The sequence below is a fragment of the Podarcis bocagei genome, assembly GCF_964188305.1.
Source record: "Podarcis bocagei genome assembly, chromosome: 7".
Classification (NCBI taxonomy): domain Eukaryota; kingdom Metazoa; phylum Chordata; class Lepidosauria; order Squamata; family Lacertidae; genus Podarcis; species Podarcis bocagei.
This window is the reverse complement of record NC_138132.1, coordinates 1,556,981-1,578,219: the sequence shown is the minus strand read 5'-3', so window position 1 is coordinate 1,578,219 and position 21,239 is coordinate 1,556,981. Positions and strand designations below refer to the sequence as shown.

Here is a 21,239-nt window from a genome sequence, read left to right as displayed (position 1 = left end):
TTTTTCATTTTTTAAAAATGCATTTGTCCCCCCCCCCCCGGGAAGCATTGATTTGGGTTAAATGTGATGGGTGGAATGCAGTCTGGTGGGACGCGGGTGGCACTGTGAGTTAAACCACAAAGCTTAGAAGGTTGGCGGTTCGAATCCCCGTGACGGAGTGAGCTCCCGTTGCTCGGTCCCTGCTCCTGCCCACCTAGCAGTTCAGAAGCATGTCAAAGTGCAAGTAGATGAATAGGTACCACTCAGACGGGAAGGTAAACGGCGTTTCCGTGCGCTGCTCTGGTTCGCCAGGAGCGGCTTAGTCCTGCTGGCCACATAACCCGGAAGCTGTCTGTGGACAAACGCCGGCTCCCTCAGCCAATAAAGCGAGATGAGCGCCATTGGCCCAGGGTCTGTCACAACTGGACCTAACGTTCAGGGGTCCCTTTACCTTTACCTTGTGACTTCCCGATGGGGGCTCAATATTGCAAATAAGCAATGACAACAACAGGGTTTTTTTCAATTTAAAAATGCTTTGGGGGTTTTCTTCCCCCTGGGAAGCATCGATCTGGGTTAAATCTGATGGGTGTAATGCAGTCTGGCGCTCTGGTGCCAACCATGTCGTTGTGGATGTCGCGAGAAAATCGCAGCCACCAGGAGCGATGGTTCCCACAATGGACGTTCGCCTGGAAGCCCCACCCACCCACCTACCACGACTCTGGCTGTCAGGCATGCGGCTCCCCCCAAGGAATCCTAGAATCTTAGAGAGTTGGAAGGGACCCAAGGGGTCATCTAGTCCAACCCCCTGCAACGGTTCCTGGGAACCATGGTTTGCAAAGGGTCCTGGGAACTGTACCTCCCTAAAGGCGAGAGCAAAAAAACCGCTTCGCCTTTGGGCATATTTGGACGGAGCCCACCTTGCCAGCTGATTCCATTTCAACAGGCTATGTTTTTGAGCCTGAGCAAAATTGGGATGTGAAATTACGAGTAGTGATATTAGTACTATTAGTATTAATACTACAAGTACTACTAGTACTACTAGTATCACAAACCTTCCCCTCTCTGCCTCCACTCCCCATCGATGAATGCCTGCTTGCCATTACTGTTAGTACTATTAGTATTATTACTACAAGTACTCCCATTAATGCTACTAGTACTACAAAACTCCCCCCTCTGCCTCCACTCCCCATTGGTGAATGCCTGCCTGCCATTACTGTTATTACTATCACTACTACTACTACTACTACTACTACTACTACTACTACTACTACTACTACTACTACTACTGTTAGTGTTATTACTACGAGTACTACGAGCACTGCAAACCTTCCCACCCAACCTCTCTGCCTCCGCTCCCCATCGGTGAATGCCTGCCTGCCATTACTATTAGTGCTATTAGTGTTATTACTACGAGTACTCCTACTATTACTACTAGTACTGCAAACCTTCCCCCCCCCCCCATCCCTGCCTGCCTGCATCCGCTGCGTACATCCTCCGCCAGGAGCCTTGCCCTCACTTCCAGCCGGCTTCAGCCCCCTCCTTCTCTTCCGTACCCCTCCTCGCCATTGGTCACTCTGGAAACATCCCGGCTTCCTATTGGTGGATTCCCCGCTGGGGCTTCACGGATAGGAGAGAGGCGGCGAGGGGAAGGGAAGGGCAACGAAAGCCTGCGCTCCGTTTTTCTTCGTGCGTGGTGGCGAGCCTCGGACGCTGATTGGCGAGGAGCGTCACGAGGCGGGCCGAGCGCGGGGCGATTGGCTGGCCGAGGGAGCTGCCGGCGCCTGATTGGCCGGGCGGCGGGAGCGGCCCGTGAGGGGATTGTGAGGAGGCGGCGGCGGCGGTTTCTTGGTCCGGGGTTCGGGCAGCCGGGTCGGGATGAGCGTGGTGACGGGGACGCCCGCGGTGGTGTCCGTGTCCATCAGCAGCAGCCTCAACTCCTTCCGGGCCCTCAAGAGATACGCCCGGGGGCTCACCCTCGCCGAGTTCAAGGTGAGGGGACGTGAGGACGCGCCGACACGTGTCGAGAAAGAACGCGTGTTCTTCAGCCGAAGGGGGAGGAGACCCATGGCCTCCCCCCTTAAAAAGAGGGCTGCTAAGGAGCTCCCCCTGCCAAAGAAACTGACAGTATTATTATTATTATTATTATTATTATTATTATTATTATTATTATTATTATTATTATTATTGAAAAGGGGGCTGCCCAAAACGTGCTCGGGGCGATCCTTAAGAAACGACCCAGCTTTAGCAGGGTGAAAACACCCCTTACCCTTTTTTAAAATGCTGGCTCTTTGGGGTTTTTTTTATTGGGTTGCTGGTTTTATGTATTTGATATTTTATGTGAACCGCCCTGAGACCTTGGGGGGGGGGTAGGGCGGGAAAGAAATGAAATTAATTAATTAAACAAACAAACAACAAGAATAATAAGAATAAATGAGTAGCCAGAGGGTTCTTCTCTGCGCCATCATGTACCTAAAAGATGTACTGGAAACAGGCAGGCCTATTATTGCAGCAAAAAAAAGCACGGCCGGTGCCGGATTTATGTATAAGCTGAACAAGCTATAATTTAGGGCCCCCCAAAAAAATTAAGGGGGGAAAAAGCTGGATGTACATTTCCAAAATATCAGATAAGAAACAAATAACATAAAAGCTACATACAGCAACAGTGTTTTGTGTTGTGTAAGCTCCTATTTGTGATGTGCAAATGGCTTGAGATACCTATGAGGTCCATCAATGACCATCTAGCATCTATTCAACACAAAAAACAGCGACAATTTGTTGTGGACAAAGGACAGCTGGACATAGAAAGGGCCCCATTGCCTTCAGGAGCTGAGGGCCGCATCAAACCTCAATCCGGCCCTGACAGCACCTCACCTGCCCTTTCATGAAAAGCAGACATGGATGGGATCCCTCATCTCCCCTCCCCACCCCCAAATAATCATAATTATGGCCCTCCCCAAATTATGACCCTTTGGGAAATTGCCTTGGGGGGGGGGGGAATCCGAGTCCAGATGCAACCCAGGCTGCCTGTCTTCCTCCTGCCGCCTCTGCTCTGTGTTTCTCCGTCCTGAATCTATACTGGAAAATGGGCCACCGTTTTGGTTTTTTGTAAGCAAGCTGTTCACTGCAAACAGCCTTCCCAGGGGAGCCTCTTTTCCACTAAAAAGTGGGGTGGGGGTATCAAAAGGAGGGTCTTTCCTCCTGCTCCCAAGATGAGCTGGATTCCACACACCCCAGCGCACAGTTCAGAGGGGTGCGTCCCCCTCTCGGAAATGGACTTAGAGTAATCCGAATTCCTCCCATCCCACTAGAGACAGAATTTGGACTCTTCCCCCTCTTCCTCCAGTAGCATTACATCTCCCCCCCCCCAAAAAAAAAGTTCTGGCCTTTACAACAAAAGTGGGGATTCTCAAAACAGTTGAGTTTGGCCCAGACTCCTCCATTCTGCCCTCTTGTAATTCCAAACAAAGGTGCATTTCTGGGAGGGCATTGAAAATATTGAGGGCCCCTGAAGTCCCACCGATTTGGGGGTGGGGGGGTGCGCTGAGACCACTTTAATGCGTCTGTTGTCTTTGTCCCCCTTGGCGTGGCTCAGGGCTCCCCTTGCCGCCGCCAGGAGCACCATCCGAATTGCTTGCTGCGTTGCTCTGGCCTGCCGCCTGGCCTGTTCGCACAGCGGCACCTGCGGGCTCCCCAGAGAGGAAGCTGGCATGGATGGGGTGGTGCCCTGTCCTGGGGTAAGCGACTCCTGCGCTGCTGGCCGTGGCGTGGCCTGTTTGCTTCCACGCCGGATGGGTTTGCGGTGGCAGCAGGGTTGCTGCAGGCGCCTGCGATGGTGTACCAAAGGAATGCAGAGAGCTGCAGCTGCTTGTGAGAGGTCTTGCACGGCGAGGTAGATTTCTGCGCTGCCCATCCAGCGCCAAACGAGAGGGTTTTTCCTTGTGGGAGAATCGGCTCCCTCTGCTTTGACATTGCAGGGGGAATGTGGGTTTAGGCTTTGCAGCTAGAGTTTTAGCTGCACGGCATGCCCTTTACACCCATTGCATGCGGGCACAGATGGTCGTTGGAGTTGCCCCCTGCTCTTGCTTGGAAAGCTGGTGCTTTCTTCCACCCATCTGCCCCCCCCCCAATCCCAGGGGGGGAAAACCCTTATATTTGCTTGCTTCAAGTTCCAAACGTGCTTGTCTTTGCTTCTGCCTTTTTGGGGGGGTGTCCTTAGCAGAACAGCCCTTGACCCCATTTTGAGCTCTGGTCCCCAGCAAACAGGCCTGTGTCAACAATAACAAAAATCCTTTTGTGCCACACATCCAAACTGGGATTAACGGCAGCTTGGCAACTGGCGCCCCGTGCCCAGCTGAGTGAGCCGGCCAACCAGCTCTCTTTTTCTCTCCCCCTCCCCCCCCCCATGGCTGCAGCGTGTGGCCTTGTGCCAAATTCTGCCTTTTGTTTCCCACCAGCATCTCTTTTTCTGCCCTGGCAGTGAGAAACAACCGGGATAATTTAAGGGTGGAGCTTCTTCACGCTTTTCCCCCTCCCTCCGCTCAGATGCTGTTTTGCAGTCCCCACCTATGTCAGGAATGTCCCTATCCCCTACTTAGCACCCTGAGCCGGGAGCTGCGCAGGCTACACCACAGAGGGGAGACCTGTTTCTTGCTCAGAGGTGTAGAGCCTTGGTCAGCAACTAGCTTCTCTGCAGAGCCATTCTGTGAAGTAATTGAGGGGTTGGTGGGCAACCCCGCCCCCTAAAGTGCCTGGCCTGCACACTGTTGCCACAGGCACCTCTTTGCTTGTCTCTTTTGAGCTTCAGATTGACAACTGGCAGGCCAGAAAGCATCTTCCGTACAGCCGTGTTAGACTGAAGCAGACTTGTTGCTGACCTTAGCTTTACAATCCCCACTAAGATGCCTTGACGTATCCCCATCACTGGAGGTCACAAACACGGCTGGCCCCATTAGTGTTACGTTACTCTTGTGGTTCGCCTTGCACGGAGCCAGGGGTGGGGTATTTCACATCATCCGTGGCCTGTGATAAATACTCTTCTTCCCCTTCTGCCCGGTGCTTCTGTTTGAACAGTGTAAGCTGGAACTGGTTGTGGGAAGTCCGGCATCATGCATGGACCTCGAGCTCTATACTCCGGACGACAAGTTTGTGATGAAACTCGACAGCGACGAGGCCTTGCTGGGGTCTTACCCCATCGACGACGGGTGCAGGATTCATGTGAGTGTTGGGCTGGTTCTTCCCTGGATCAAAAGGCTCTCCTCATAATACTTTTGCTATTGCAAGAAACGGGGGGAAGCTGCCCTGGGGCCTGGACTGCATGAGGGCCTCTTACGCTTCTGATTTCTGTTGTGGTCCCTCTGTTTCCCCCTATTATTTATATAGCAGCATCAATGTGCTGTCAGACATGTTCCGTCAAGGGCCTACTCTCCCCTTATAGTACCGTTCCCCAAAGCTGGGGGTGGCAGAGGCCTTGATGAGATTCCACTGCCAAATAAAAGCATTTCACTTCTCCCATGCACTGGCGATAAATTTGTGAATGCCACCATTGCTGTAGGTCTTCTATGCTGCTGTGTACACTAACCTGTTTTTAGAAATGATAGGTTTATTCAGTGTGTTTTTAGGTGCTTGCTGTATGTTTTAATATGTTGGCAATCCCCCTGTGATTAGAATGATGTGATGAAGGGCAGTCTATTGGTGTTGCTAGTAAATGTCAATAAACAAAATTTTAAAAATACCATTCTCTGTAAAGAACGGGAGGACAGGTCCCTGCCACATGGGGGGGATGGGGAACAATAAGCTTTTATTTCAGTTGCATGCGCTTGGTCCTATTTGCAGTAGGTTATGGAGATTACTGGGTTCTGTCAAAGGATTTGTGATTTGTGAGGTTCCCTTGCTACTGAAATGTAGTTTGCACGTTCCATGGGAATGGGGACCTGCCCCTCTTCCATTGCTTAATGTTGCTCTGAACAGCATTATGCACATAACTAAATTATGTGACCTATTGATTTTTGGAGTATTTTCCATAGTGGGGTCTATTCCTAGTAGTAACTGTGTCACTGTGTTCTATATATAAATTTAATCCTTATTAAAAAAAAGATGGAATGACACATGCGGCACATGGCCATCTGTGAACTAGAACTTAGAGCCCCTTTGCAATTGGTGGCAACAAATGCCTTTTTTTAAAAAAAAAAGCTTAGAAATTGCTCTTATGCTTCTGCCTTTAAAAAATAAATAAAATGACTGTGTTTTGGGGGCCTGTAGGTTATTGACAGGAGCGGTGCAACCATCGGGGAATACGAAAATGTGTCAAAGGTAGAGAAGTTTGAGATAACCGATGCTGAATATGACAAGCGAACAGGTGAGAGCTGATGGCAGTGTCCCAAATGATTCTGTGTTTGAAAGAAAAGAGTCTGTCTAATCCCATCAGTTGTATCTTAGGTTTTTGAAACTGGCTCCTCATTTGTGTGTTGGGTTCCAGCTGCTCACATTCTTGGCTGGCTTCGAAAGAGGTTGAGACAAACTGCTTCTGATGCAACGGGACACTGTCACAAGTGCCAGAGCCATGGAAACACTTTTTAACTTCCCGCTGCAGTGGTACCTATTAATCCACTTGCACTGGTATGCTTTCGAACTGCTGGGTTCGCAGAAGCTAGGACAGAGCAATGGGAGCTCACCGCATCATGGGGATTTGAACTGACGACCGATTGGAAGGTTGGCAGTTCAAATCCGTGCGACGGGGTAAGCTCCTGTTCCTCTATCCCAGCTTTGGCCAACTTAGCAGTTCGAAAGCATGATGTGATTGGATAAATAGGTACCAGTGCGGCAGGAAGGTAAACGGCATTTCCATGCACTCTGGCATTTGTCACAGTCCTCTGTGTGCCAGTAGCGGTTTAGTCCTGCTGGCCACATGACCCAGAAAACTGTCTGTGGACAAGCGCCAGTTCCCTCAGCCTGAAGAGTGATGAGCACTGCACCCCATAGTTGCCTTTGACTGCACTTAACAGTCCAGGGTTCCTTTACCTTCACCTTGCCTCGATAAGAGAAGACTGATAGCATAGCCATTTCCAAATATCTAAAGGGTTGTCACTTGGAAGAGGGAACAAGCTTGTTTTCTGCTACTCGAATCAATAGATTCAAGCTACAAGAAAGGTGATTCCAACTAAACATCAGGAAGAACTTTCTGACAGCAAGAGTCGTTTGACAGTGGAATGGCCTCCCTCGGGAGCCGGTGGACTCTCCTTCGTTGGAGGCTTTTAAGCAGAGGTTGGGTGTCCATCTGTCATGGATGCTTGAGCTGAGATTCCTGCATTGCAGGGGGGTGGAATGGATGACCCTCAAGGTCCCTTCCAACTGTACAGTTCTGTGATTCTAAGATTCCATGTCTTGTGGCATTGCTGAGAATCTCAAGTAAGAAGAGTGCTGTTGTGCTCAGGCCCGGCTTGTGAACTTCCCGTTCAGGTTGGCCACACTGAGAACAGGCTGCTGGGCCAGATAGATCTTTGTTCCTTTGCTTGAGTGAATTAATTCATAGAGGGCTCAGCGGTACCGTTGTAGATGGCCTTGTTTCAGTGTTTCTTGAGGGAACCCAGCTTCCTGTTTGCTGCTTGAAGAGAAGCGAGTTTACTCCTTTTGAACGATTCCCGCCACCCTCTCTGTCCTGCAGATACAGCACGCTCCTTCATGAAAACAAGCAAGCTGGGGCAGTACAATGCGGAAGAAATGATGAAGAGGGAAGCTGAGAGGGAGCAGAAGCTGCTGGAGGAGAAGGCCCTGGCGGAAGCCATCTCCGTGGGGTCGAGGTGCGAGGTGCGGGCGGCGGGGCAGCCCAACAAGCGGGGGACAGTGATGTACGTTGGTGAGTACCTGGGCGCATGTCCCTACTTCCTGCCCTGTAGAAGAGAATCACTTTGTAAGGATGGGGGGGGGGACATTTAAAATACGGTGCAGAAACCAGTGTGAGAAGCAGTTTGAAGTCTTATTTGGTTTCGCTTTATAAACCAGGTGAAGAATTCTGTAACGCATTTGGCACCACTGGGGAGATGAGTCGATTAGCACATGGTGCTGAGAACGCCAAGGTTGCAGGTTTGATCCCCCTATGGGACAGCTGCATATTCCTGCATTGCAGGGGCTGGACTAGATTGGCTGGATCAATCCATCAACTTCTGGTGGGTGATTTAGTATGATTCCGCCTGGCATCACTTTTGCTGTGCGTGTGTGTCAGTATCCACACTCAGCAGAGTTACATCTCAACGCAGCTCCATCCTTGGAAGCATCTTCAGGGTTAAACGTACACACAGTAGTAATAATAATAATAATAATAATTTTAAAAAAATATTTATAACCCACCCTCCGCAGCTGAAGCCGGGCTCAGAGCAGCTAACAACAGTAAAATGATACAACATTCTAAAATCATTTCATTATAAAATCAGTTCGAATCAGATTAATGGCAACCATTGGGCTAGAGTTCTGTGAGGATTGCCAGTAGGCAATAAACACTCATGGCCGCCACAAAGATTCAGTGAAATGTAGTTTACTTGACAGGCATAAAAGCATGTTGGTAGCAAATGTAAACGGACGTTTGCCACTGCCAGGGTCAAGGCATGCTTACAAGAGTCGAAGACACACTCTCTCTGCTTTTTCTGCTTCTTTTTATACAATAATTTTTAGTAGTTTTCAATTACAACAATCCAGTCATTATAACAATGCCAGATTATAATACGGTTAATAATACCTATCATTGAGATGCCAAATTATACAATTTAGGTGGCCCCCCCGTGTGCTAGAATTCATGGTTTGATGGTTTCCTTTATTTCTGTGTTCCAAAGTCTTATAAATTTCAATTACGCTCCAGTCCAGATACCAGTTCCTTATATCGCAGCTGCAATTTTAATGACTTCCATTCACATTGACACATTGAATAATTTCTGCACCTACAGATGAAGCATTCAAACTCTCTCCTTCCTGTGTGTCCGTAATATTTCTTCCTTGTAATATATTATGTCTATCTTTTGTCAGTTGTTGTTGTTCTCCAGCATGCCTTGGGCGGTGCTAGTGTCCATTGTTGTTTCAGAAAATCTCCATTGTTTTACAGCTACAAAAGTCACACTGTCCCAATAAGTTTCCAGTTTTCTCCATCTTTTTCTCAGCCTGGGAGGGAGAGCAAGCTGTCAAGGGTTGCCATCTTTCAAACAGTGAAAATTTGGGCAGAAAAGTTGTTGAGGTTGTGTTTTCATTGCAAAAATAAATAAATTGCCATTTTCTAGCCATTTTTCTGGGAAATCAGCAAAAACGGCACTGCTGACATGGGCTGAATTCTCCCAGACACCTCGCCAATTTCCACCTGGAGGCTGCTAGAGACAACAGTATTCCGGATATGTCTGGTCAATTCCAGACCTATGGTAACCCTATGTAGAGTTGGAAGGGGTCACCTAGTCCAGAAACATCCAGTGCTCTCTCTGCTTCTCTTAACTGCAAGAGACAAGTTACAAGTTACACAGGACCATTGTTAACAGTACTTCCTGTCACACTGTGCATGTCCAAAGAACAGTTCCCACAGAAAGTGTCCTTGCATACACACAAAAAACTCCAGCCTTCTGCTTCTTCTTGAAGCTTCTTCTCTGTTCTTCTCTGTTTCTGGAACATGATTCTCTCTCACACACAGAGAGAGAATATCCAACATAGATGACCGTCAGGGTCCCTTCCAACTCTAAGATTTTATGAAATTTGATGGTGCTTTTCAGTTTGAACAAGGATTATGAGTGTCCCTCCCTCCTTGCAAAAAAGATAAGTTGCTTCAAGTTCCAGTAAGACTAATAATAATAATAATAATATTTTATACCCTGCCCATCTGGCTGGGTTTCCCCAGCCACTCTGGGCAGCTTTCAACAGAATATCAAAATACAATACAGTGGTACCTCTGGTTGCGAATGGGATCCGTTCCAGAGGCCCGTTCGCAACATCAAAAGAGCGCAACCCGCAGCAGCACATCTATGCACGTGCGGGTTGTGATTCACTGCTTCTGTGCATGCGCGTGGCGTCATTTTGCACATCTGCGCATGCAAGAGCGGCGAAACCCGGAAGTAACCCTTTCTGGTACTTCCGGGTTGGCGCGGGACGTAACCTGAAAGAACGTAACATGAAGCGGACGTAACATGAGGTATGACTGTAGTCTATTAAACATTAAAAGCTTCCCTAAACAGGGCTGCCTTCAGAGGTCTTCTAAAAGTCTGGTGGTTGTGCACTCGTGCCTGACTTAGGATTGTAAGCTTTGCCCCTTTCCTTTCTTCTCCATAGGCTTAACGGAGTTCAAGCCCGGCTACTGGGTCGGCATCAAGTATGATGAGCCTGTGGGGAAGCACGACGGAAGGTAAAGTGCCCTCTCCCCTGACGCCTCTTGCAGTGCCGGCCTGGGCCCCCAAAGGCGGTCGTCATGGGATCTGGACGGCTCTGGCAGCTTCATAGCTTCACGTTGAAGCACCAGCACATTCCCACCTTAACCTCTGGCACACTGTCGGCACGTCTTTTAGGTCTACGTCTAAAGGCAGGGGTGTTGCAGGGGCACTAAACTTAACATTCAGCGTGTTTTTGGTTTTTTTTATAGTGTTTGTCAATTCATTTTGGGCTGCCTCAGAAAGATAAAAACAAGTCCGAGTTTGCTTCAAGTCTTCCTCTGTAGTGTTGCTGGCAGCAGTTCAATAAATATACGGCTTCTCCGTTGAGAAGGACGAAAGTGCAGAATGTTGTATTGGGTGCGGAATTCTGCCAGAGGGGTGACTGAATAACATTTCCAGCGGTTGGGGGCAGAATGTCAGAGCCCCGCATGGTTCCCACCCCTCCTTAATAGCCAGCAAAACAAAAAGAAACGTTTTTTGAAATGTAAAATAATAATATTAATAATTTTATTACGTATATGCCGGTCATCTGACTGGGTTGCCCCTGCCACTCTGGGCGGCTCACAACAAAGTATCAAAAACACAGCAAAACCTCAGCCTTCCCTGAGCAGGGCCGCCTTCAGGTGTCTTCTAAAAGTCAAATACAGGGGTACCTTGGTTTACGAACTTAATCCGTTCCGGAAGTCCCTTCTTAAACCAAAGCGTTCTTAAACCAAGGCGGGCTTTCCCATAGCAGCGGGGGACTCAATTTGCAAATGGAACACATTCAACAGGAAGTGAAACATGTTCTTATTCCAAGGCAAAGTTCACAAACCAAAACACCTATTTCTGGGTTTGCGGCGTTCTTCATCCCAAGTTGTTCATAAACCAAGCTGTTCTTAAACCAAGGTACCACTGTAGTTGTTTTAAAGATTTTTAAAATGGCAGGAGCAGGATAAATAATGCGGAGCAAGAAACTCTGCAAAACAGGCAACTCCTGTAATTGTTACAGGGCACAGAATGTGGATTGCAGAAGTGTTCCTTTTCAAAAAGTCAGCGGCATGTGCTGAGGATCGGGGCTTCGGCCGCCCTTTGAGCTGCTGGGCTTCTCCTCAGACTGCTATCCCTGGAATGCTCCTCCCCCAGCCTGAGTGTGACATGCTTTCTCCTGCTCTTCCTCTCCTTGGCAGCGTCAACGGAAAGCAGTACTTTGAGTGCCAGCTCAAGTACGGGGCCTTCGTGAAGCCTCGCTTCGTCACCGTGGGGGACTTCCCGGAAGAGGTGGACTATGGCCTGGATGATGAAATGTGACGAGGAGACGAAGAGGTGCAGGGGTGGCTGAAGGAAGCAGAGCGGGTCGCCATGCGGCCTCTGTTAATGGCTGGCTGTTGCGCTCTGATCCCATGCGCAAGGTCACTTGAGCAAGCCAAAGGGAGAAGGCGCGAAAAGCCGCTGTGTGTTCTTTGACTTGTGTTGGTGGTTTCCTCCCCGCTTCCCTTTCCCCTGGTTGTTTCTTGTCTGTTCCATGAAGATGCTATATCCCCTTGGTTTTTCTCATGTTTACACCCTTCTGCGCCAGCTCAGTTAGCCCAGAGAAAACTGGAGTCTCCTTGCCTTGTTGCAGCAATCCTTGAAAGGGTGAGGCCTGGGGGTGGCAGCAAAGTCACTCCTGATTCCCCCACCCCAGTAGTAAGGCCTGCTGGTTGCAGAAGCAGTTAGTTGAGCAGGTTGAAAAGAGAGCAGATTTGTACAAGACCCTTCCTGCTTTTTTTAAAAAAAGTAAACGCAGACATTTCTATGACCGTGTGTTTTTTTCCCCATTGTGAAAACTTCTCTTTTTTTGTGTGCTATTGGCCGATGCTATGTGAATACGATAAATTAAAGAAAGTTGGTGGGAAAATACATTCCAGACACGAGTGCTGCTTCTGTGTGAGCTTCTTCCATCTTGCGCACCGAGTTCCTGGGGGTCCTGGCTGGGTGGAGGTATAGAAGGTCGTCTTGCAGCAGCTCTCCAGATCCTTGGATCTCCTTGCCTTGCTTTCCAGATCCCTTCAGGTGGAGATTCCAGGGAAGGAACCTGGAACCTTGTGCAAGGGAAAGTGTGTGCAGCACGGCCGCTGGGCTCTTCTCCCCCGGCCTCTGAAGATTACAAAAACTGGTGGGGTACCAATGATGAGGAACCTACATCAGCCCCTCCCAGCATGGCCAGTGGTGGAGGGTGATGGGAGTTTTAGTCCAGCATTCATTAGGAGGACCACAGATTCCCCATCCTGCCTCTAGTGCGATCTCCAGGCTCAGCTCCTCTCTTGCCTTGACTGCAAAGGACTGCTTTGTTTCTGCTCTTCTAGGGAAGCATCTGCTAAATTCATATTCTCCCTCTCCTGATTAACACTGATTTTCTCTGCATCTGCCTCAAGCTGCTAGTTGTCCTCTGCCCCTTGCGCTGCTTTCACTCTTGTCTGTTCTGCATACGTGGAATCCCCGTTTTCCTCCTTTCTCGTCTTCGCAGCCTGTTCCTCCCTCAGCTGGTAACGGTCCTGTTTCCCTTCAAAATCCTTCATCGCCCAGGCCTCAACTCGTTTGCTCGTCCTCCGACTCAGCTTTCTCCCGCCTCATATGTTCACCCTGGTTTCTCTCCTAGCCCTTCCCGAATCTTAAGCTCTGTGGTCAAGGGCCACGTCATTTAGGAGGGTGCTGTTGCATCTCGCTCACGGCTGGGCTGGATAAATGTGCAGTAGTAATTGGGGGAGCTTTTCATGTAGTGGAGCAAAAAAGAAAACTTAAGCCTCCACTGAAATGTGACCGCTGTGGTCTTGTGGCTGCAGCATTCTGCAAGCTTGTCAAATTTTAGGTAGTGGGCTCAAACTATACTGCCTTTCATAGATTACCATGATAGTCATATTCCCTGTTCTAGTCATAGCTGTCAACTTTCCCCTTTTCTTGTGAGGAATCTTATTTGGAATAAGGGAATTTCCCTTTAAAAAAGGGAACAGTTGACAACTATAGTTCTAGTTCTTCCTCAAAAACGACTGGATTTTAAAAAAAAACAGCCCCCAATCTGCTGCTTAAAGCCATCAAGCTGCATATGACAGCAAAGCTAAACATTTGTTTTGGAAACGAGTTTGGAGTCACTGTCATAAGCCTTCTTAACGAAGCTACATCCAGGGCTTCTGGGGGCAGGTGGTGGGGAGCCCCCAGTGAACAGTCCCTGAGCTGTAGATGCCAGCCCTTCCCTCTCCCAAGTCCTGCAACTTCTGACTCAGAATTACTTTCCCTTAAACCATAATTGGGGAACATCTTTGCCCTCCCCCACCTGACACTGGGCTCCCACCTCCTATCAGTGCCAGCCAGTGTAGTTGGCGCTCAGCGCTGAGAGGAGGTGTAGGCAGTGCTGGTGCCAGGCTATTTTGTGCCTTGGGGAAATTGCTAACATCAAATTTCAAAAACCCATCTTGTAGAAATGATAAAAATTCTTCAAAATGTAGAAGTAAAATATGATCAGAAATTCACTGGATAAACAAAAACGAATCTGTATCAAAACTCAGCCCCTCAAAGGTCAGTACTGCACCCTAGGTAGAACGTGAGACTCTTATTTTCAGAGTTCTGGGTTCAAGCCCCACCACAGGCGAAAGAGCCCGGCATTGCAGGGGGTTGGGCTAGAAGACCTTTGTGGTCCCAGCTGTACAATTCTGGGATAGCACTGGCCCTGGGTATATGGAAGGCCACAGATTCCCTATCTAGTCTGAAGCAACATGGGCAGCTGGAAACCTTTGGCTGCTCTCGGTATGATCCTCCACCCCCATCGTTCAGCCCGGACGCTGAGGTCCAGCTCCAAGGGCCTTCTGGCGGTTCCCTCCCTGCAAGAAGCAAAGCTACAGGGAAGCAGGCAGAAGGCCTTCTCAGTGGTGGCCCCCACCCTGTGGAACACCTATCAGATGTCAAAGAGATAAACAACTACCTGACATTTAGAAGGCACCAGGGAAGTTTTTAATGTGTGACATTTTAATGTATTTTTAATCTTTGTTGGAAGCCGCTCAGAGTGGCTGGGTACAAATAATAAATAATAATAATTATTACTTCTACTACAGGGACAATTATTTAGCGGGTGTAGGAGGCATGCCAGGGACGAGGCCTTTAACTCCCCCCGCCTTAATCAAGCCTTGGTTGCGGGAGCAGCGGACACGGGACCCGCAGTCTGCGCACGTGCACCCCCTGTTCATTTATCCTTCCAAATAAAATGAATTTCTTGCAAGACCAGGCGTTCCTTCCGGCTCGGCTCAGACGGAAAGCTCTGGTGAAAAGGAGCTTCCACCCCCCAAATACCGTCTCCAACGTGGATCCCCCTTCTCGGGGTGGGGATCCCTCCCCGCTCGCCCTTCCTGGGGGTCTCCTTAAGGACAAGGACGCGCCACCTCCCCGCCCACGTGGCTTCCAGCCGCGGCCGGGAGCTTCCTGGGAACGCCCCCTTGCCAGCGGAGAGCCAATGGGAAGCGAGGAGAAGGCGCCGGCGGAGTCTCAACGTTCCACGGCTTGTGACGCGCAGAGGGGGATCCCCTCCTTCGGCCCGAGTCCGGGTGCGGGAAGCCGGGAGAGCGGAGCTCCGGCGGGGAGCGTTGCGGGATCGCCGATCGGGCGCCGGGGAACCGGTGGGTCCTCTCCAGCTGCGTTTTCAGGGCGGGCGCTTCAAGGCCGCCGGAATCGGGGGCTGTTTCTGTGGCCGGGGGGGGGGGGCAGGGCCGGGTTGAGGTTTCTCTGTCCACGAATTGTCACTGTTTTGTGTGTTGAAGGTATGCTGGATGGTCATTGAGGGGCCTCACAGGTATCCAAAGCCATTTGCGCATCACAAAATACGTCTTTTATCAAAGTCACGGTTGAACTGAAATGCAATTAAGAAGTATATTAATAGTGAAATGCAATTAAGAAGTATATTAATAGTGAAATGCAATTAAGAAGTATATTAATAGTGAAATAATTATTAAGCTCTAACTTAAAATGGGGACGTGGGTGGCGCTGTGGGTTAAACTACTGAGCCTTGGGCTTGCCAATCAGAAGGTCAGCGGTTCGAATCCCCGTGACGGGGTGAGCTCCCGTTCCTCGGTCCCTGCTCCTGCCAACCTAGCAGTTCGAAAGCACACCAGTGCAAGTAGATAAATAGGTACGGCTCCGGCGGGAAGGTAAACGGCGTTTCCGTGCGCTGCTCTGGTTGCGCCAGAAGCGGCTTAGTCATGCTGGCCACATGACCCAGAAGCTGTACGCCAGCTCCCTCGGCCAATAAAGCGAGATGAGCACCGCAACCCCAGAGTCGGCCACAACTGGACCTAGTGGTCAGGGGTCCCTTTACCGTTACCTTAACTTAAAATGGTTGGGGCCCCATGACTTACATCATAGGAGCCTACACAACACAAAGGTATCTGAAGAAGTGTGCATGCACACGAAAGCTTATATCCAGAACTACTTAGTTGGTCTCTCAGGTGCTACTGGACAGATTTTTACTCCCCCCCCCCCCAAACACAAAACACTGTTGTTGTAGGTAGGTTTTATTTTATTTGTTGTTTATCTTATATTTTCGAAATGTACATCCAGGTGTTTTTTTCCCTTTAATTTTTTGGGGGGCCCTCAAGAGAGTGACGGCCTAAGCTAGAGCTTGTTTAGCATATACATAATTCTGGCAATGGGTTGGGGGGTGGGCAGCTTCTGGTGGCCCATGTGCTCCTGCCAGCCTCCCCTCCCAAAGATAACTCCCACCCCCCTGCTCAAAACATCGCTGACCATTAATAATTAGACACGCTGCCTCTGATTTTGTACTTTTCATTCTCCTCGCTGTGGTGATGCGAAATAGCTCGCTGTTCTTCCCATTTTGCTGAGGCTGCAGCGCTTAATCTGGGGTGGTTGGTCCACCTTGGGTCCCCACCCGGCACCCGGCACTCAGCTCTCACCTCCAAGAAGCTGTCAGACAGCGGCCACAGTCCCAGGAAACAGCTTTGACTGGCTGGCTAAACCAGGTGAGGGCAGCCGATGGGGCTCAAACCCTTGTTGAGTTAGGGACTTGCCCTGCATGCAAAGACAAGCTCTGGTCGATTGGGCAGACGAGACCAAGGGTCAAGAAGGCGGTTTCTGCGCATGCTGTAGAGCAGAAGTCAGCAAGGTTTACCTCGCCTGGGCCAGTTCACTCCCGCGGAGATTGCTCTGTGGGCTGAATTGTGTCTGCACATTTCTGGCGCCTGCGCAGACGCAATTTTTGGCACCCCCCATATTTTATTCAACTTGGCACCCCTGACGCAGGTCTTGGAACTCGGACCCAGGGCTGATTTTCTCTCAGAAAGGCTCCCGCTTCTTCCAGTGCCCTCCTCCAGCCTTGCTTGGGCACCCCCCATAAACTTCCCCACCAGCTTCTGTTCTGACACTGCTCCTTTTGGTTCCCCAGCTCCTGCTCTGCTCCTTGGCTGACCGGAAGGGATGTCCGGACGCCCCATGGCCCGCCACAGCAAGCTTCAGAAGCAAGTTCTCGGCCTCTACCGCAGCTTCCTGCGGGCCGGCAAGGACAAGCCGGGATTCCTTCCTCAGATACGGGCCCAGTTCAGGAAAAATGCCCAGATCCCCCGGACAGATGTCATGATTATAGAGTACCTCGTCCGGCGTGGGCAGAGGCAGCTGGAGCAACTCAGAGGTGCCCACACCAAGCAGATGGGTGCCTTTGTCAGGACGGAACAGGAGGACTGATGAGCCGGGAATTTTACTTTTTGGAAAGGGTTTCCTGCCCATCCTTTCTCCTAGCTGCTGGTTTTTAGCACAGCTGGCATTGCAGGTGGGGAATCTGTGGCCTTGCAGATGTTGCTCCGTGAGCATGGCCAGTGGTCAAGGGTGATGGGAGTTGCTACGTGGTGGACAGGAGCTTAGCAAACCCGGAATACAGATCTGGGTGCCCTCTCAGAAATGACTGAACAGAGCTGCCCACAGCTGCCACTCGAGGGCGCAGTTGAGAAATACATAATCATTCTATTCCCATCACATTTTTCTCCTCCTTTTTATAGTTGAACTAAAAACACTTGCTCCCTACAGATGTAAGAATGCTCTAAGCAGGTCTGATTGACGCAGCTCACCTCAAGAGACTCTATGCCGTACTCTATGAAGTTGGGAATTTGGTATTGGAAATCATCAACACGCTCACATGGCGGTTGAACCGGTTTAGGTGCCCTGAGTAGACTGTTTTTCCTTGTAACCTTGGTTGTTCTGTCTTGGCAGGAATTTGAATAAACTAAATTGCCAAACAGCTCTTTGTGGGCTGCTTTTTTATTACTGTTTAGGATGAGCCCTGTTTTAACAGCCTTTCTGTCAGTCGCCCAGATCGTTTCCACCGGGTCGTGGCTACAAGGATCCACATCAAGCACTGAAGGCAGGAGAAGGAACTGATACTGCCATATTCCTGTGCAAATGTTTAACTACAGTGGAACCTCTACCTACGACCATAATCCGTACCGGAGGTCCATCTGGAGGTCAAAACGGGTCGCTGGGAGAGGCGCCGTTGTGCGCAGGTGCGGGTGGTGATTGCCTGCTTCTGCGCATGTGCAAACGACGACAAACCCACTGGTTACTTCCGGGTTTGCCGCGGACATTGGGTGAAATGGATGCAAGCGGAGGCGGACGCAAGAATAGGTTTGACTGTACAGTGGTGCCCCGCAAGACGAATGCCTCGCAAGACGGAAAACCCGCTAGACGAAAGGGTTTTCCATTTTTGAGCTGCTTCGCAAGACGATTTTCCCTATGGGCTTGCTTTGCAAGACAAAAACGTCTTGCAAGTGTTCCGATTTTTTTTTGCTCCCCCCCTTTTTCTAAGCTGCTAAGCTGCTAATAGCCTTTTAGCCGCTAATCCACTAAGCCTTTAATAGCCGCTAATAGCCTTTTAGCCGCTAATCCGCTAAGCCTTTAATAGCCGCTAAGCCTTTAATAGCCGCTAAACCGCTAATAGCGCTAAGCCGCTAGTAGGGTTGCTTCGCAAGACGAAAAAACCGCTAGACGAAGAGGCTCGCGGAACGGATTAATTTCGTCTTGCGAGGCACCACTGTATAGCCTTAGTGGTTTTTGTAGAAGGTGACCGCAGAGGGCGTCTTGTCTGTAACAGAGACCGGAGGTCCTGCTTAGGGAAATAATCTGCATTTTAAGGGAGAGTAGCTTTGGCAGCTTGAAGCCTTTGACGGCTCCTCCACTTAATATTTATGGTGTTAACTGAATAGACAAAATGAGACAAAGGGAACCATCTTATTCCTTACTCCTGACTGCACATCACTTCTGGATGTTTGAACGGCCCGATGTTTAGATACTGAAAATGGATTGTCGTTATTGGGATACCATTTAACGCTTCATCTAATAACTTGTTCCTCGAGTGCTACCGTCAGATAGTGGCAAGTTGGGAAAAGCTCTTCCCTCCCTCCTGGCCCCGCAAAAGGAAAGAAAGGGAAATGGTGGTGTGTTAAAAATGTGTGTTTCTAAACACTACTGTTGATCACACAGCAGCTGAAATAAAACCGCTTTACCTCTGTGTGCATATTTGTATTTAATTTTGGGGACATGGGTGGTAGATTTCACAAGGAGGCCCACAGCACCTTAAAGAGACTTAGGCTTGGGTCCTGAGATAAATAGATGAAAGGGCAGTTCGTGGAAAGGACATTGGCAGTTCCTTCTCTCCCCTCGCAACTGCCGTGCAGCCGCGCATCACCTTCTGAGGGAGCCTCGCTGGAGGCTGCTGGGCTCTCCTGAACAACGTGGGGGTCCTGGGGTCAGGAGGGGTGGGGGAACCACAAAAAATGGGTTCGGGTCCTAAGATCATTTAAGGCAATTCATTGGGGAAGATGCTTAGCGGCAGAACGCCCTCCTTGGCTGCAGAAGGTGGCAGGCTCGTTTCTCAGCAGCCCGGGACCTCCATGCACACTGCACAGGCCTGCGCCCGGGGGAGATGACTTCACTGCTGCACTGCCAAAGCAATGTATTTGTTTTCTATCCCTCTGTCAAGGGGCCAGGCTGGCAGGCACGAGTCTCGTTATTTCTTAGGTAGGCTAAGTGGCGGTGATGGCCCAAGGTCCCCCAGTGAGCTTTAAGGCCAAGTGGGGGGTCGGAACCTTGGTCTCCCAAGTCCTAGTTTGGACACTGTCATATTCATGATCCCCGACTTCTGCGGCCTCACTCACCAGCTTTCCACTTCCCCCAAGTCTTTGTATAATAATAATTTATTATTTCTACCCCACCCATCTGGCTGGGTTTCCCCACCCACTCTGAGCAGCTCCCAACAGTGTATTATTAATAATAATAAAGCTATAAAACATCAAATATTAAAAACTTCCCTAAACAAGACTGCCTTCGGAGTTATGGACCACCGGAGTGAGGTTCACGGCATGCAATGCCTTGAACGACTTGGATGATGGACTCAAGGGCATCCTGATCAAATTTGCAGATGACACCAAACTGGGAGGGGTGGCTAACACCCCAGAGGACAGGATCACACTTCAAAACAACCTTGACAGATTAGAAAACTGGGCCAAAACAAACAAGATGAATTTTAACAGGGAGAAATGTAAAGTATTGCACTTGGGCAAAAAAAATGAGAGGCACAAATACAAGATGGGTGACACCTGGCTTGAGAGCAGTACATGTGAAAAGGATCTAGGAGTCTTGGTTGACCACAAACTTGACATGAGCCAACAGTGTGACGCGGCAGCTAAAAAAGCCAATGCAATTCTGGGCCTCATCAATAGGAGTATAGCATCTAGATCAAGGGAAGTAATAGTGCCACTGTATTCTGCTCTGGTCAGACCTCACCTGGAGTACTGTGTCCAGTTCTGGGCACCACAATTCAAGAAGGACACTGACAAACTGGAACGTGTCCAGAGGAGGGCAACCAAAATGGTCAAAGGCCTGGAAACGATGCCTTATGAGGAACGGCTAAGGGAGCTGGGCATGTTTAGCCTGGAGAAGAGGAGGTTAAGGGGTGATATGATAGCCATGTTCAAATATATAAAAGGATGTCACATAGAGGAGGGAGAAAGGTTGTTTTCTGCTGCTCCAGACAAGCATACACGGAGCAATGGATCCAAACTACAAGAAAGAAGATTCCACCTAAACATTAGGAAGAACTTCCTGACAGTAAGAGCTGTTCGACAGTGGAATTTGCTGCCAAGGAGTGTGGTGGAGTCTCCTACTTTGGAGGTCTTTAAGCAGAGGCTTGACAACCATATGTCAGGAGTGCTCTGATGGTGTTTCCTGCTTGGCAGGGGGTTGGACTCGATGGCCCTTGTGGTCTCTTCCAACTCATTCTATGATTCTATGAAAGAAAACATTATGAAAATGATATACAGGTGGTACATGACCCCAGTCAAGCTTGCAAAAATATATCATTTGCCCGATAATAATTGTTGGAAATGTAAAGGAACTGAAGGAACTTTCTTCCACCTCTGGTGGACATGCCCAAGGGTTAAGGCTTTCTGGGAAATGATCTATAATGAGTTAAAAAAGGTATTTAAGTATACCTTCCCCAAGAAACCAGAAGCCTTCCTCTTGGGCATTGTCGGCCAGAAAGTGTTAAAGAAGGATAGAACTTTCTTTATGTATGCAACAACAGCAGCAAGAATACTCATCGCAAAGCACTGGCAGACACAGGATTTGCCCACTCTGGAAGAATGGCAGACGCAACTGATAAGACTACATGGAACTTGCTGAAATGACTGGCAGAATTCGAGACCTGGGAGAGGAGACGGTGGAGGAGGACTTGAAAAAATTTAAGGACTATTTACAAAAACATAAGCTGTATGAATGCTAAGAGAATGCACGATTGAAAACAACACGGCATCAGCAATTTAGTTGTAAGACATATGAGAACAAGTGATGTTTAAGAAAATGATGAAA

General features: G+C 49.3%; 1 protein-coding gene and 1 long non-coding RNA gene across 3 annotated transcripts; both read left to right on the top strand.

Annotated features, from left to right (window-relative positions):
- The first annotated feature begins 1,782 nt into the window (after positions 1 to 1,782).
- TBCB (tubulin folding cofactor B) lies at positions 1,783 to 12,262 on the top strand. 2 transcript variants are annotated; one of them, XM_081202104.1, is made up of 6 exons: positions 1,783 to 1,968; positions 5,050 to 5,193; positions 6,238 to 6,334; positions 7,640 to 7,831; positions 10,270 to 10,342; positions 11,537 to 12,262. In XM_081202104.1, the coding sequence occupies exons 1-6, from the start codon at positions 1,855 to 1,857 to the stop codon at positions 11,655 to 11,657; spliced, it is 741 nt and encodes a 246-aa protein (XP_081058230.1). In that variant the 5' UTR covers positions 1,783 to 1,854; the 3' UTR covers positions 11,658 to 12,262. The 2 variants fall into 2 exon arrangements, with proteins under 2 accessions (XP_081058230.1, XP_081058229.1); XM_081202103.1 differs by lacking the exon at positions 1,783 to 1,968 and adding an exon at positions 3,689 to 3,713.
- A 4,850-nt stretch (positions 12,263 to 17,112) lies between these two features.
- On the top strand, positions 17,113 to 18,888 carry LOC308592210. Its single transcript, XR_014010442.1, has 2 exons — positions 17,113 to 17,999; positions 18,400 to 18,888. It is a non-coding gene; the product is annotated as an uncharacterized lncRNA (long non-coding RNA).
- The last annotated feature ends 2,351 nt before the right edge of the window (positions 18,889 to 21,239 follow it).

Bases quoted from the DNA above. Each gene is read 5' to 3' on its own strand.
- TBCB (XM_081202104.1), top strand. From the start codon at position 1,855: ATGAGCGTGGTGACGGGGACGCCCGCGGTGGTGTCCGTGTCCATCAGC. The intron at 1,969-5,049 runs GTGAGGGGACGT...CTGTTTGAACAG, and splicing joins TCACCCTCGCCGAGTTCAAG to TGTAAGCTGGAACTGGTTGT. The intron at 6,335-7,639 runs GTGAGAGCTGAT...TCTGTCCTGCAG, and splicing joins TGAATATGACAAGCGAACAG to ATACAGCACGCTCCTTCATG.